Source organism: Aspergillus vadensis, assembly GCF_003184925.1.
Source record: "Aspergillus vadensis CBS 113365 unplaced genomic scaffold BO88scaffold_28, whole genome shotgun sequence".
In the NCBI taxonomy this organism is placed as follows: domain Eukaryota; kingdom Fungi; phylum Ascomycota; class Eurotiomycetes; order Eurotiales; family Aspergillaceae; genus Aspergillus; species Aspergillus vadensis.
Genome location: NW_020292066.1, coordinates 430508 through 445578, shown reverse-complemented (window position 1 = coordinate 445578; position 15071 = coordinate 430508). Strand labels below are relative to the sequence as shown.

The 15071-nt window shown below is 47.6% G+C and overlaps 7 protein-coding genes and 3 non-coding genes across 10 annotated transcripts; 6 read left to right on the top strand and 4 right to left on the bottom strand.

The window, feature by feature from the left end:
• Positions 1-340: 340 nt before the first annotated feature.
• On the top strand, positions 341-1512 carry BO88DRAFT_396780 (PPP1R11/YPI1 family protein). The gene is made up of 2 exons (XM_025705254.1): positions 341-698; positions 751-1512. The coding sequence occupies exons 1-2, from the start codon at positions 461-463 to the stop codon at positions 1044-1046; spliced, it is 534 nt and encodes a 177-aa protein (XP_025558701.1). The 5' UTR covers positions 341-460; the 3' UTR covers positions 1047-1512.
• BO88DRAFT_491240 (shugoshin family protein) lies at positions 1393-4046 on the bottom strand. Its single transcript, XM_025712846.1, has 4 exons — positions 3849-4046; positions 3352-3787; positions 2762-3300; positions 1393-2703 (listed from the first exon to the last, which is right to left on the bottom strand). The coding sequence occupies exons 1-4, from the start codon at positions 3904-3906 to the stop codon at positions 1574-1576; spliced, it is 2163 nt and encodes a 720-aa protein (XP_025558700.1). The 5' UTR covers positions 3907-4046; the 3' UTR covers positions 1393-1573.
• A 153-nt stretch (positions 4047-4199) lies between these two features.
• BO88DRAFT_156048 (DASH complex subunit DAD2) lies at positions 4200-5416 on the top strand. Its single transcript, XM_025701560.1, has 3 exons — positions 4200-4687; positions 4749-4808; positions 4865-5416. The coding sequence occupies exons 1-3, from the start codon at positions 4441-4443 to the stop codon at positions 4999-5001; spliced, it is 444 nt and encodes a 147-aa protein (XP_025558699.1). The 5' UTR covers positions 4200-4440; the 3' UTR covers positions 5002-5416.
• A 673-nt stretch (positions 5417-6089) lies between these two features.
• Positions 6090-6161, bottom strand: BO88DRAFT_t237. Its single transcript has one exon. It is a non-coding gene; the product is annotated as a tRNA-Ala (tRNA).
• Positions 6162-6240: 79 nt separating this feature from the next.
• On the top strand, positions 6241-6637 carry BO88DRAFT_156041 (uncharacterized protein). Its single transcript, XM_025701559.1, has one exon. The coding sequence runs from the start codon at positions 6319-6321 to the stop codon at positions 6535-6537; it is 219 nt and encodes a 72-aa protein (XP_025558698.1). The 5' UTR covers positions 6241-6318; the 3' UTR covers positions 6538-6637.
• Positions 6638-7263: 626 nt separating this feature from the next.
• On the top strand, positions 7264-7335 carry BO88DRAFT_t238. The gene has a single exon. It is a non-coding gene; the product is annotated as a tRNA-Ala (tRNA).
• Positions 7336-7548: 213 nt separating this feature from the next.
• BO88DRAFT_t239 lies at positions 7549-7620 on the top strand. The gene has a single exon. It is a non-coding gene; the product is annotated as a tRNA-Ala (tRNA).
• A 55-nt stretch (positions 7621-7675) lies between these two features.
• On the bottom strand, positions 7676-8979 carry BO88DRAFT_438525 (uncharacterized protein; the record flags this gene model as incomplete). Its single annotated transcript, XM_025709672.1, has 5 exons — positions 7676-8271; positions 8336-8366; positions 8413-8642; positions 8878-8884; positions 8915-8979. The coding sequence occupies 5 exons, from the start codon at positions 8977-8979 to the stop codon at positions 7912-7914; spliced, it is 693 nt and encodes a 230-aa protein (XP_025558697.1). The 3' UTR covers positions 7676-7911.
• Positions 8980-9758: 779 nt separating this feature from the next.
• BO88DRAFT_155995 (uncharacterized protein) lies at positions 9759-10584 on the top strand. The gene has a single exon (XM_025701558.1). It carries the CDS (start codon positions 10030-10032, stop codon positions 10432-10434), a length of 405 nt encoding a protein of 134 aa, XP_025558696.1. The 5' UTR covers positions 9759-10029; the 3' UTR covers positions 10435-10584.
• A 423-nt stretch (positions 10585-11007) lies between these two features.
• BO88DRAFT_373887 (cytochrome P450 phenylacetate hydroxylase) lies at positions 11008-13042 on the bottom strand (the record flags this gene model as incomplete). Its single annotated transcript, XM_025704289.1, has 4 exons — positions 11008-11575; positions 11641-11759; positions 11821-12578; positions 12674-13042. The coding sequence occupies 4 exons, from the start codon at positions 13040-13042 to the stop codon at positions 11268-11270; spliced, it is 1554 nt and encodes a 517-aa protein (XP_025558695.1). The 3' UTR covers positions 11008-11267.
• Positions 13043-15071: the final 2029 nt, after the last annotated feature.

Sequence of the window (15071 nt, the reverse complement as noted above, 5' to 3'; positions counted from 1 at the left end):
GCTTTCCATCCAACGGAAGTAATAAGAAGATAGAAAAAGACCAATAGCCTGTTCAAAGGTAGCCAGGCGCTGCGGTGACAAGGTCGTAGAGACTCCAAAAGGGAGCAAGTAATGGAACGTAGATATATTCTCTCGGAGGTGGCCATTGAACTACAAAGAGGTCATTCTACTTATGCAGTAGTCTAGTAATGTCCGGAACAAGCATTCATTACTCTACACTCATGAATAATTGTTGTGCAAGTAAACCCCGACGTCTATCAGTAGTTGAGCGCGTACCAGAAGCGAAAAGGCGGTGTGAAGCCGTCCTCTTGCTGTGATGCATCTTCGTCAGAAGCAAACTCCATTTATCTGAACGCTCTAATGGTCCAAGTGACATTTTAGCCCCCGCGATAATAACTCTTGTCCCATAACAGCATCGGGACGCCTCTCTGTCTCCGGAGTTGCGTCAATATTGAATTTTATGACCATGTCTCGGACTCGCCAAATACCGTCTGAGCCAGCAAGTAGTTCTCAACTGGAATTGACAGAGGGGCATACCAGCACTTCGTCAGCTATTCCAGGTCCAGCAACTCTGAGGTTAAGAGCAGCAGATGAGCCTGCTGTTAATCGGCCCGAAATGAATGAGGGCACCTCCCGACGTATACGCTGGAGTGAAGATGTCATAGATAACGAAGGAATGGGAAAAAAGAGTTCCAAAGGTAATCTTTCCCTAGCCAGCGGATTTTACGAAACTGTGCTCACATATGGCAGTATGCTGCATCTATCACAAAAGCCGACCTATTGGCGATAGTAGCTCCGAATCCGAATCCTCGGACTCCAGTACTTCTAATTCGGACACAGATAGCGACGGCGAAGCGGCCTGCCATAGAAGGACGGGACGCCGCCCGCCTACAGTGCAGGGAGAAGACTATGCTTCTTCTGGTCAGAGGCCTCCGTCGAACAGAGAAGGAAGAACCTGCCGATCAAGTCACCGTACGAGGAAAACGAAACGAAAACCAAGCCCAAATGCCTATGAGAAAATGCCAAAGACTACAAAGGGCCGTTAACATGTTCGAGATCTTTCGCAGACTAACGCTGTGATTCATCCTCAGTATCCAGCAGTTAGGGTCTTCCATAATAGTGTTTGTTATATGCCATGAGTGGAAACATCTTAATCAAATGCAATGCGATAACGACGTCAATTGATACGCCCCATCAAATTTGCATCCTCAGTATCGTCTAAATGAAAACCTATACTGACTATCGAGGTCAGCCTTCTCTTACCTGTCCCCTGATCGTCCTTGGATAGCACGGTTGTCTCATAGTACTTCCTCTAGCATGACCTTTAAAGACGGGTTTGACCAGGTTATCTATTTATCTATACAATACACGTAAATATTAATGGACGGTTGAAGATGGTACAGGACATCAGACTTATTTCAGAAGGCTTGCTGGGACTTGAACAGAACTAAAAAGCGAATAGAGGGAAGAAATGGATGAAGTGACAATCAAAGAAAGAAGTGGTAATGCTGTGATTATAGGGGGCGAGCCGATTGTAGACTCTGCTCATCAACAACTATGAATGAAGTATATTTCACAGCATCATGCTTTTTCTTCTAGCCATAGCAGCCGCGGCACGTTGCCCGCGCTTAGTCCGCCCCGAATCGGCCAGCTTCGAAGTAGACAAGTCTGCTCCAGTACTCGCTTCTGGCTGCTGTGTAGGAAGGCTCGGTTTGACGAATTCTTCAAAGGATTTTGTCGAGTATGAATTACCTGCACGGGCCTCCGATGGAGAGATATCTCGGCTTTCTATGCCTATATAGCCGTTGTTTGCTGGTTGAATTTCACCTTTTCTGGATGATTCGGGCTGCGAGGAATGCCGTCTAGAATTCCGAGCTGTAGCAGGTCTGGCCTTGCACCCAATAGGGGGAACGCTCCTCGTAACATCATTACCAACCATCTGCGACGGCTGCGTGTGACAATTGCCTTCTTCGGCCATTACTTCGTCGACTTTACTCCCAGCCACCCAGTGATGAGGATATGCCCCTGTAGACTCGGAAATGCCTTCGGGTGCCATATTGCACTTGCTTGCCGGAGAAGTCTTCCGTTTCCTCTGAGACACCGAGTTCATTTGCTGGGTGGATGAATCTGCTGCTGCCTCTGTCGCCGGTAATCTGGGTTCTTTGCCTGAAGAATCCGAGTTTCGCGGTCTTCGACCATTAGATCGCCCATTCTTGCGCACGTCCTCATCCTCGTTCGAATCCAGCCGTGTAGTGAGGGAGCTAGAGCTTCGTCTCGGGTGATCGCCAACTGCTGCTATTAATTCCTTCGTAGGTCGCCTCATCTTGTCTCGTAAATTTGGCTCCGCATAGCTCACAATGGCTCTCTGACGCCTGGCAGGCCTCGTTGGGCCAGACACCTCAGGCAAATTCCTTGGTCCGCTCTCAATTTCTGGTAGCGTCGACGACCGCGTATTGGGCTGGGCTTTAACCATAGTATTTTCGCTATATTTCTCTTCATCTGTGGACTGATAGATTCGACACTGTCCATGCGTCAATTCTTGCCTCGACTGCTCGAGATCCGTGCTTTTTTTGGGGGGTGTTGGGGACAGCCCAACTTGCCCATCCTTTTCGTCAACGGAGGATAATGTGTCTTTCTGGTGCTTCTCTTGCACCATTGTATTATGTGCTTTCGTTGGGCTGGTCACATTCATGTTCGTGCTTCCTACATCCTCATTAGCTGATCAAATCTCAGTATTGCGGTGGCACGGCACGGCACATACTATGCTCCAATGCTTTCCGTTTTGCCAACCTGTGACTTATTGCCTCTTCTGTCAAAAGCGATGCCTTCCCTTTTGATGGGCTATCATCAGCCTCTGAAGACAGCGGCTGCTCGTTGTTGCCCGCCGGTGATGGTGACTGCATGCTTGTCCGTGGAAGGTCGGACTTTTTCGCTAACGGCTCTATTGTGTCTTCGTGATGCACCGAAAATTTGCGCTTGGTTCCCAGGCCGGAGATAGCCCCAGGGATATTTCGTGTCGAGGTTGCCCCGTGATCCATGCTAGGGCTTTCCATTTGCTTTGATGCTAAGTTGGGCCTTTTTCTTTTCCTGGTTTCAAGCGTTGGGGGCAAAACTGCCTCGTCCTCGTCCGATATGTGCTCGTCGTGACTTGGTTCCTGCTGCGCATTCATCATATCGGAAGAATCATTCGTAGAGGAGCTGTCGTCCGCTGTGTCTGGCTGCGTGGCTACAGGTTCTTCCGGAGTGGGGGATCGCAGATTATCGGCAGTGTTATATCGAATATTTTGCAGCTCTTGCGGCCTGTTTATGGTAAGCGTCGAAGACTTAAGGCTCGGGGTTCCGTTTCCTTACTCTAATGTTCTTCTGGGGTAGTATTTGTCTTCCAGGATGACAGGAAGCCTTCCGTCTTCGCCTGTCCCATGATTAAGCTCATCATCACTAGTCTTCGATTTCCAATCCGGCAGTGCCCGATGTTGGCTCGAATCTCGAGGATTCTCTGCACGTTTGCTGTAGAACGTGCGCGGAAGTGCGCCAAGGTCAGCCACCAGGTTGTTCAGTTCCGCCAACTTGCTGTCTAGTCTCGTCTTAATGTCGTAAACACCATGCTGGAGTAGCCGGACAGCCTCAAATCTCTCTAGCTCCTGACTAAGACTTATTACTTGCTCCCGAAGCGAGACATTTTCTGAGAGGAGATGAGAAACTTCAGATTCCAGGCTGCGAATGCGGAGGGACTGTATCGAGTTTACTCGGGCGATTTCACGATTCTGTCGCACAAACCGTCGTTTTACTGATGTGGCGCTAGAGTCAGCTTCAGTAGATTCCCAACGGGGAGGGGTTGCGGTGCTTACAGGCCTCTATGTGCTCTGTTGGAGCTGACGCTTCATTTAAGCGAGCCATACCCGGCATAAGGAGGCAAGACTGCGGGCAATTCCTCTAGGCAGTCAATCACCCAGAGACCAGGTATACTAGAAGTAGTAAAGGCAGCCAGCATCCACACTTATTCGGTATTGTAGATAGTATCTCGCCTCCTTATCCGAATTAACCGGTGAGTAAACCAGAGTGGGTGGATGTGGCCCCGTGATAGTTGACGAACGCGGGTATGGTTGTTGACAAATGCCCTTATCGGGACTAGTGTGATTGCTGTCGGTCTGCGACCGCTCAAATGGTGCATCATAATAATGATAGAAGCTAGTCGCAATAATTTATTCAGATTTTCAGTTTTCCATCTAGCAGCAGCTCCCTTTAGAAATCGACATTCTCGTGTAATAAAGCTCTTCACTAAATCTACGAGCCACAACTGCAGTCATACCAACTAGCGTGCAGTCTGTGCAGCCTGCGTCTTTCACTGTTCACTATCCGTTGATATACCCCGCCTCTATTGACTTCAGGGAGGGTCAGACATCTCCAAAACGCGGCCAGTACCAACAATTCTTCTACATCATGGCATACATGCCTCGTACTGCTTCCATGTTCCCTCCCGGATCCTCGGCCACATCCTCGTTCCGCCAGCCAAACCAACAATCTACAACAATCTCACAGCAACAGTCTTCGGTCCTAGCAACCCGCATTGCAGCAAAAAGGGCTGAGCTGGACAATCTGAGGCAGCTTCGTGATATGAGTGCAGCACTGGCCTCGCAGATGCAGGCTTTGCAGGACAAGCTTGGGACCCTCAAGGATGGCACAGAAGGTTTGTCCACTCAAAATATCATGGTGGAATATGTCCTGATTGACTTTCGTGTTGGCTGTAGCTGTCGCTTGTGTCCTTGCAAACTGGGATAATGTACTGCGGGCCATCAGCATGGCCTCGAGTAAGTTTTCTCTCTGATGAAGATTTGCTCTCAAACGATGCTGATCAACCAAAAAGCGAAAGCCGCGAACTTGAACTCACCGATGGAACACACGCCAGATTCCACTACCAAAAGACTTCCAAATGGCTCACCTATGCCTGCTACTCTGGTACGAATCCCCGTTTCAAAGCAGGAAGAGCCTCCTAGCCAGTGAATCACTGTGTACGAAATACAGGCTCTTGGCTTGGGTCATGCATATTATGCGTCCACAAACGTCCTTTGGTAGGTAACCCGGTGCCTGTGGACTGGGTCAGATGTCATTGGCTTAGCAGGTGAGCTATCATCTGCATGGTCGAGTATAGCAACGGGATCCACAGGAGAATCATCTACAAAGAGGCCGGGATCTCGCCGACATGGAATCACAGACTACGAGCTGGACATCGTGGATATTCTTGGTCATCTCTAGCATTGTCTGAAGCGATGGTATTGGATGCAGAGAGTTCCAGTTGTTTGTGGTAGCGGGCATCTGGAGCAGGATGGGGGGGGGGTCGCTTTCTGGTTGCAAATTGAGCCTCTCCTGGGACTGTTGGAATATCACGTAGGGGAACGGTTCCTGGGGATAGGTTATTTTGCCTGAAGAGGTATTTGTCCGTCAGGTCTGATCTGACAGTGGATAGTTAGGGATAGACCGCATATCAAGGGTCGATGCGGTGATTATTTCTCGCATACTCCATGCCAGTTTATATTTCCGCCGTGACTGTTTCCTCTTCTGAGTGATAGGCAAGGGCTCTCTCCTTGACGCATGGGTACGTACGGGTTAAAATATAGAGAATTAGAAGGGCTTTGTCAATCAGTCTGTCGCCAGACATGGCTTTCAGTGGGCTACCTACATCGATGCCCGGTAGTTTGCTGGGAATCGCGCATGCGTTGTCGAGCTCGATTTCATAAAAAGATGTCAACCATCTGGTCTCGGTAGAAGACAAGTCCGTTATCTCTCCGTCAGCCTACCGTTGAGACTGTTGTTATGTTCAGCTTATATCTGGCATGATGCGGGTTGGTTCATTAGAGGTATGCGAAGCCAAACAACATCAAAATCATTTTGGAGGATTTGGTCTTGTAAATCTCGTTGTCCTTCGAATTATACCTGCTCAGAGAACTTCGTTACCGCGTAGGAACGGTGGTATAGCATATTACTTTGAGGGTTTCCTACTGCTGTTGGACTAAGTCAGTGTACTTTGCAGTTTGGATGCGAATTCCAGTGCGCTCTATGAGAGAGAGAGAGAAATAAAAATAGAGCAAAAATGGAGTTGCGGGGAATCGAACCCCGGACCTCTCCCATGCTAAGGGAATATTATACCACTAAACCACAACCCCATATTGGTTGTTTGCGGAATGAATTTAAGCACTGTATGCTGTTGTTTAATTCTAAGTGTTGCTGAGATGTTCGGGCTAAAGCAGGTACTGTGGGGGTTGTGCTGCGGGTTATGTTTTAGTCGGTGCTTTGGCCCTCCGAAAGACAATCAATATATGCATGTGTCACGAAGGATTGGGCCTGAACACTTTCTTGAAGCTCTCATTGATGTGTAGGACTCTTGCTGTGGGCGACCATTGCTTTATTGCAGGCTCGAGAACAATACGCTGGCAGTCCCTTGTCTGCGATTACCAAGTGGAGTCTACCAGCTTCCCAGCGTGTGAACAGCAATACCTGGTACTTGCGTCGGCTCCTCTGCTAGGTTGCATGTGGGCATGATATCTAGAAATAGGGGTTTTTCTCGGTACCATGGTAAACTTTTCTCCCATTTGAAGGGGGATGGGCGGTATGATATGGTAACTCGTATCGTTCACTGTTGACACACGTATATATATATATATATATCTACCATGGCCGTGCCAGTAAGTTATCGCCGACCAAACATCATTTTGATGTCACCCCAAACCAACATTCCCAGAACCCGCCCCCCCGTGCGCGTGAGTAGTAGACGACCCCAGTTACTGCAAACAAGCCGATCATACGGCCATCCAATGGAAAGCCCGGACCTCGAGCCCAGGAGCTTGGGACGCGTATCATGTATAAATTCATATAGGTAGACCTACTACAGGTCGTCAAAGAGAGGTACCTGATCCTACCACATACACATGACTCTGCCAGCCAGAACTAAGTGGAGTGAATGTATAAAGGGAATTGATAAGGTAGTTCTTGATTCCTAACGGTTAATTGTTTGTATACCCAACTGGCCACTTCCCGGAAACCATAGGAAACCGTGGCAGGAGACTGTACCATAAGATATCGCCTGGTTTATCACATACGTGACAAGGTAGTTGATGGATGTTACTGATAGCAACCGAGACCATCCACGTGTCTGGGGTTGGGTTGGGCTAAGCTTTGGAAGAATATATATCGATATCAGTGATATACCGCGATAGGTATAGGTTTGCTGGATTATATAGCCTTGAGTTTTACAAAGTATACTATAAAGGGGTTGTGGTTTAGTGGTATAATATTCCCTTAGCATGGGAGAGGTCCGGGGTTCGATTCCCCGCAACTCCATTTTTTGGTATTTTTCGTTATGTTTTTTTTTTTTTTGGTGTTCCGTAAGAATGCGGTATACGCGTTGAATGATGTATGCACTGAGCATGTATATGGAAGGAAAGGAAACAGCCTAGCTAAGGTGATTATAATCATTGCAGCAATGTTGCATAATTTCTGCAGCAAACAAAAGTACATCATATAGGCAAAGTAGCGCTTGAGTGTGTATAAGATGGGGCTGTGGTTTAGTGGTATAATATTCCCTTAGCATGGGAGAGGTCCGGGGTTCGATTCCCCGCAGCTCCATTTTTGCTCTATTCTTTTTTTTTTTTTCCCGCGTCAATCGATCGACAATGGGAATGTCACTTTCCATGTATAGACACATACACACGCCCTCTTAAGTCTTCAACACTAGATGAAATCTCGGATGAAGGCACTGGGATGATACTTCGTAGACACTAAGCCCACACTCGTGTGTTCCTACACATCCATTGGGACTCAAGACCCATTAGATACAAGTTGCTATTGGTGTCTTAATTGTAACTATCCATCGCCTGGCTCTAGGGTACAGTCCCTGGTCACCGGTTTACTAAATTATCAGTCACGTATAGAATAGGCAACCTCTATACCCTGGCTAATATTAGGAAACAGCTTAACAATAGGATACCAACCAGTACACCTGCTGCTTGGATGTTTCAAGTTGGTCAGGACTGATTTAATAAACACGACATCTTCATACTTGGCATTGCCATGCCATCTGATGTACTCTTTAGATTTGCGATGTGATCGAAAGACATCGTGTTGGCTGGACCGAGGGAAAAAGGGGTGACTAAGAGGCTGCGTCGCAGGACATTCCAGCTCGTCCTCACACGGGCAAACTACGGGGTAGTAGGTTCGACGCCTGCTGCTGCCATGTGCAGAGCCTCTGTACGCAGTGGGCGGGTAGGGCGGAGAAGGCTAGAAATGATGTTGTGTCTGCAATTGTATGGATTTGACTCCCTGCTGTCACGCCAAGACACACACTGTCGGCATAACATATCTCACGTAGCCTACTGTTTACAGGTAAAGCAGTATAGCTACTCCTATGCCTTGACATACGCGGGCCGACTCATTGCTGCTGACAATCCCAGCAAGATCCTATGGGTGTATATACGAGTGAAATCAGTAAGTACCATCACGGAGAAATACTGATTAGTTACTGTACAGCAAGGATAACCGTGGGAGGAGCTGCTGACCTTGTGAGCATGACCACCACCATAGTGACCCCGAAGGAATGTATTATCCGATGGTCCAACCATAAGTGCCGTTTGGTGTAGATTGACCAGTGACTACAGCAGGTGCTCGAATTAGAATGCGCTGGGGCCACCAGCAGCCGTGCAGGTAAAAGCCAACTAGGCCAAGATAGGCAATAGACTACTGCAACTATGTAGGAAGGGATGGGGCAAAAGATTAGCCACCGGTCACCCCCCCTCTTTTTACTCCACTTAGACTGCCTTAAACATGACAAAAGATAATAAGAATAAGAATAATAATAATAACTATAAGAAAAGGCAGGTATCGTACCGGGTACCTGGAGAGTCGATAAATACTCAATACTTACATTGTTACAGTAACAGCAGCAGTAACAGCAGCGGTAATCAAGTTATTAGAGTAACTTGCGTACATTGATTATTTACACTGTGGTACAGTGGTGAGTGGCACATACTAGTTAGTACTTACGATACACCAGAGACTTTCAGAGAGACCACTTACCATATACATCATGGGTATTGTCCCGTAAGTCCCTGGACAAACCCAAACACTTTCAGAAGTATGGGCTAGACCTGAACAATGCTCCATACTAGCTCAATGTAGGTATGCTCTATTGGGGATAAGTTTTGGGTACAGACAGACTAGTATTGGCAATCTACCCGTGAACCCTACAACACCAGCCTCCTGGAGATTGGGCCATGCTCCCCCCTCTTTCCCCTAAAGGGGCTGTGTGCATGTCACTGGCGTCTTTGGGGCATTTAGCTACCCATATTTATATATAAGATACTTATATGTAAAGCCCTTGCCCTCCTCCCCCCCAATAGTCCGCCGTCATTTGCATCTGACTTGTCCCTGTGCGGACTGGGTGACCTGGAGGCTATGCTACACACTGGATGAAGAACCTGTTCCGTATCCCTTCCCATTCCATCACAACAACAACAACAACAATAACCCTTCCATACACCTCAGATATCTCATCAGTTGTCATCTGACATAGATCTGGATCCACCGGCTTGATCTACCCTCACGTCCTTGGGTAGATCCCTTTGCTAGTGGGGAGGCCTTGCGTGACCCTCCTGCTTCGCAAGAATGAGACCGAAGTGGATTATTATGGTGTGATGGCCTTAACCTTTTCATATATAATGAACCTCCACACCATTTACCATCACATCTGCTAGCTCTTCTCACGCTCTTCCCCCACTCGCACAGGAAGTCATTGCTAACTTGGAAAAAAAAGGGTTATCAGCAGTAGTAACCATTCTCATTCACGGAATAAGAGGCCGACTAGCAACCCTCAAATATCGCTATCCGAAGCGCATTCGATTATCCCATATTTGGTGACATATCATCGGGACAACAGTCCCTAGTCCTGCATTGATACTCCACAGCCCGTATATACAAAGTTTTTCCACCTTGTCCCCAACGCCATCCCCTTCTGTTGCCTCTTTGTGAGGACCAGCCAATATGGCAACTGAATGGTCGCTTGACTTCTGCCTTGCTTGTGACCGTCAGACCCTAGGGGAACCATATTGCTCCCAAGCCTGCAGGCTGGCTGAGCTAGATACCGTCTCGAAGGAGGCGACAGCACCTCATGCGATCGTGTGTCCACAGCCAACTAGGGCCCCCAGCCAAGCTGGGCGTTCTGTGACCAGCTCTTTCGCAACCATGGGAACGGCGCCGGCGGGATCACCTGGTTCCCAATACCCCAAAAGGGTACTATCGTCATCTTCTTCGCAGACATCACTGTCGTCGGTCAAGAGCAGCTCATCACGGTCCTTCGTGGTAGCAAGTCAATTTAAAAACGAGTTACGGGATTATGCGTGCAGCTTCGACCACGTCCGTGACTTGAAAAGACGTTTCGCATCTTAGCGCCGTCTGATTACAGCCCTCATAGACATCTATTTCCGAGATCTATTCTCCATGAGCACCTTTGTATCGAGACATTGGTGGCTATTGTGGAAAAATACCACGGACCCCTCGCACTTCAGCAGCCCAATCCAGTATCACCTCCCATTCCCAAGAGAACCGTTCATTGGTTGTCATATCTCCTTTACTACAAGAGCTATATACCCAGCATCAATTATACCATCAGGCCATTCTGGGCAACATGAATACCCAGAGAAGCCTGCAGTGTGGCACTAGGCATGAGGGATCACAGATCAGTCAGGCATTAAAGGGAAGGGAAGGTAGTGGGAGAGGGGATAAGCAATGAGGGGCAAGGGGAGGGATGGGCCGGAGGAAGAAAGTACATAGGGGAGACTGTCATGGAAAGCAAGTGGGACAAGAAATGAAAATAATACATTAGCATCAAGGTGCCGATCCGCGGCAGATCGGAGCAGAAGCCCGGTTTTATGCCTTCAATTGCAATCATTGTAAGCTGTCATCGCACTTGTATGGCGACGACATCAAGCATAATCTGCGATACCTCCAACAGTAGTATTGCTAAGCTACAATCCTACATGGTCCACAACCAGGAGGGTTTGAAGAAAGTGCCCGGACATAGGGGATCGCTATAGAATAATCAAGCCCGACTGATGTTCCTAGCATCTCCACTGAGGTGAGCATTCTCCCCTTCATAGTGTACTGATGTTCAGAGACACAGGCTAATTACTATACCCAGCTTCCGTCCAGTATAAAAAATATACACAACATCAGTTCTTCGCTTCACCCTCCCAATACAAACCGTAAGTCAGATTTGCCAATCACCGACCCAGTGCTGTCGCGAGTGCCTTTTCATCTCTTGGAACGAATCGAACCTTATACTTTTGTGGGATTGCCACGAGACTTGTAGGGTCTGAATTGCCCCGAACAGGATGCCAGTCAGTCTCACCAAGTGGCTCGATTCGGAAACCATTTAGTGTGCGCATGAAGACAAGATAGAGTTCACGATTCGCGAGTAGTGAGCCAGCGCACATGCGATAGCCCATGCCATAGGTGAAAAGAGGAGCGTCTGGTTGCTCGAGCCATCTTTCTGGCCGAAACTCCTCGGGGTCGCTCCAGACTTCGGGGTCTACGCGATGATGCATTAGCCAATAATTGCAAGGTATTACGATCTTTCATCGAGCGACAACTTACCCATGTTGCAGGCCCAGGAGTTCAAGAAGAATACGGTGCCCTTAGGGATCACTATTCCATTGTACACCACATCTCTAATCGACGTCCGGGGAAGCGCGAGACGAAGGACTGTGAAATACCTGTATATCACCACTTAGCGCACCGGAACTCTGAGCTTGGGGTCCATTTCTCAGGCTGTACCTTAGGCATTCTCTAACCAGGGCTGCAACGTAGGCACATCTCTGATCATCCATGGGATCGCACAAGGGTTGGTCATGCCCGTACATATCTTGTATCGCGTTTGCGGCCTTCTCCTGGATATCAGGCCGCTGGGAAAGAAGGCCAATACTCCAAGCCACAAGGGTCGTGACTGTGTCGAGACCTCCAGAAAGCATGGTCAAGCTGATTGATATGAGCTCTTCGGAGTTTAGTTTCGCCTCTTTGTCGAGAATAACGTTCGCCTGGATGCATGGTTTATGAATGCCTTTCTCCATGCGGTCATCCAAGTCTCGGTTTAGAGCGGTGAGATACCGATCACGTCGATCTCTCATTTCTTTGGCAACCTTTGAGTTGCTATTGAAGGGGTTTAGTCGTAAAAGAGGAATGTAGTCCTGCAGGTTGCCAGTGGTGCTTCTGAACTTGCTGATCTCTTCCTCGACGTGGGTAATCTCGGCAAATAGGTCTTCTTCTTGGGAGGCCACACGTACCCCCCAATTGAGGGTCAAGGACAAACTCAAGCTTAGACGCTGGATCATCGGCATAGGATCCACTGGTTTTTCGCCACCATTTCCATAAGTGTAGAGCTCATCCACGAAAGATCTGGACTCGACATCTAGGTGCGAGATGTATGATTCCACAGAAGGGCGATTGAGGGCTGAAGCGGCACCTTTTCTGCGTCTCTTAAGTGACTCACTATATGGGGAAGTCCCGATTGTTGTGCCAGCAGTATTTGATACAATCTGATGCAATATTGTGAGCTATAACCCACTGACAAAGGAAAGAAATGAAGGCAATAATAGAGAAAGCCTAGGGAAGCATGCTGCCTGGAGCTTACCTTGTGGAAAGTATAGAATTCCGGTCTTGAGCTTAGAGCTTGTGCATTGTGTCCAAAAAGAACTTTTGCCGCCGCCGCCGAATTCACGACAACAACTGGGATATTTCCCAGCTGGATTTGATAAACGGGCCCGTGCGTTTTAGACCATATGCGATATTGTTCAGCGGCATTTTTTCGGATCTGCGCCAGGTTTCCAATCAGAGGAAGACCACGGGGGCCCTTAAGACCAGGTACTCGAGCGGAAGCTCGAATAAATTCGTTAATGATGATATAGACAACCGGGACAATGAAGGCGGTTGCGGCCAATGACTGCAACGGAGATTCGAGAATGCTTTGCTGCAGGAATGAAAGAACTGCTGCGATGGCCATGATGGGCGAACTGTGTTTCTTGCTTGGTGATATAGTATTCAAGTAGATAGGGAAGATGTTAAGCTGGCGCTGGGCAAGTCGACTGAATATAACACAGCATCATATGCCCTGGTGCACATGTAAGACATCCCGGAGTCGCCATCCCTCCCCTCTCGCAGGAAGGAACATTTCCGTCACCAGGAAGTGAGGGATATTGCTAGCTTACTTAGTTTTACCCCAGGTTCCACTGTCCAAAAACCCGGGGGGGGTGGGGTTCGATCATAGTTGGTAACTCAGGCAGAGAGGGAGTGGAAGCAACCGAGAAGATTCCGCAGCCGGAACGTTTCCGCTTCTCAAGGTCAATACTGTCGATATACTCTAAATCCCTTGGGACAAGGACCTCGGTTGCTGCCATGGTAATGTAGGCATAGATCTGGCTTTCCTTTTTACCAATTGCGGTAGATAGTTAGTTAATACGTAGCTTTGATATCGGAGGTTGGCCGGGATTATACTTGTCCATATAAAGCAGAATGTACGGACAGTGTTTCAATTGAATATACTACTTCTTATCAATTGTAGGTATGAGGATATGAGTTAGTATTTTTTTTCTCTTACTTCTTCCCTCACCCTCACCCCTTTCTTTACTTTTCCTTTTCTACTCTCATTGGCTGCCCCCTTCTTTAATGCTCACATCTGTTTGCCTTTGCCTTAATCTCCATAATAATTGGAAAAAAATCCTTTTTTTTTTTTTTTTTTTTTCTCTTCTTTATTTTTTCTTCTACAACATTTTAACGGTGTATTCTTTTGATAAGCAACATCATCTTGTATAATGCTAAGAAGGAAGAAGGAAATGATAGAGAAAAATGGGAAGAGTATAGGTTGATATGAGTGCTTCACAGAAGAAAGGAGAAACTTAACAGGATTACCGGATGATTGATGGTGTGGCTTTAACTAAGTACGGAGTTGCTACTGACCGATGAAGGAGGGACAGGGTCTATTGAAGACTAGACTGCATGAGTACCCTTGGCAGCGGGAGTTATTTGCGGAGACAAAAATAAATGCAGTGGGTGTGAGATATCTAGTAGTCTACTACTTACTAGTCTATTTACTTTCTACTTATGCACAGACAAATGCGACGGCCTTTGACCCACTCTCCAAGCCGATCGGGAACATCAGGTGGATGTTTGGGTTGCTACCCTGGCTGACCGGTCGCATTGGATCACTGCGCGCTCCATTAAAAGAATTGGAAGAGGGGTAGCGGAGCGGAGGATTCTATCATGATCGACACGAAAAGCTGGATGGAAGGACAAGACACAAGTCAAGCGAACTTGATCTAGTCGGGTACGGAGTTTAGACACCGTCAAGTCCTGGGAAGGTTGACGTAGGGCGGTGGGACTCGCACTTGCATAGCAGGTGAAATATATCTACAACCCCCAACCAAGAAATTGAGTCCCGCTTGCTTCCATGGAAAAAGTGAGGGAAGCGCATTCATCTCCAAGGTGCCTGCCTGCCTACTAACCCGAGGGCATCCACCAAATTATTAGGGATTACGCCATTCAGGTGGGGAGTGTGTGACCACGGCGACGCTACTAATCTATGGCCACTTGTCCACAGTACATCAATCCAAAGAGTATACTTGATTATATAATACTTCAAGGTCACTACAAAGGTCTTGAGATAATTATCAAAGTATGTTATGAGTATATGTATTATGTACAGTATGTATTCAGTTCTATTCCCGCTCAGGGTCTGGGCTGGGCTGGGCAAGTGGAGAAAATGAACCCCGACAAACAAGGACACTCGACCCTTTACTTGTCGACTGCTGTACTTAAGACAATGATGAATGATCATGATATTCACTCCTTCACTCCCCCTTCCTGTCTTAGTATTGTAGAAAGCATCGCATAAACAAAATCATTGTATAGATAATAAGCCAACTGAGCAGTAACCACGACCAAATTTTATATGCATTGATATTATCCATCCCACATAATTCCGGTTTGCAGTACGAAGCAATAACTGGCAGGTAGTATGTATATATGCTGTTCTG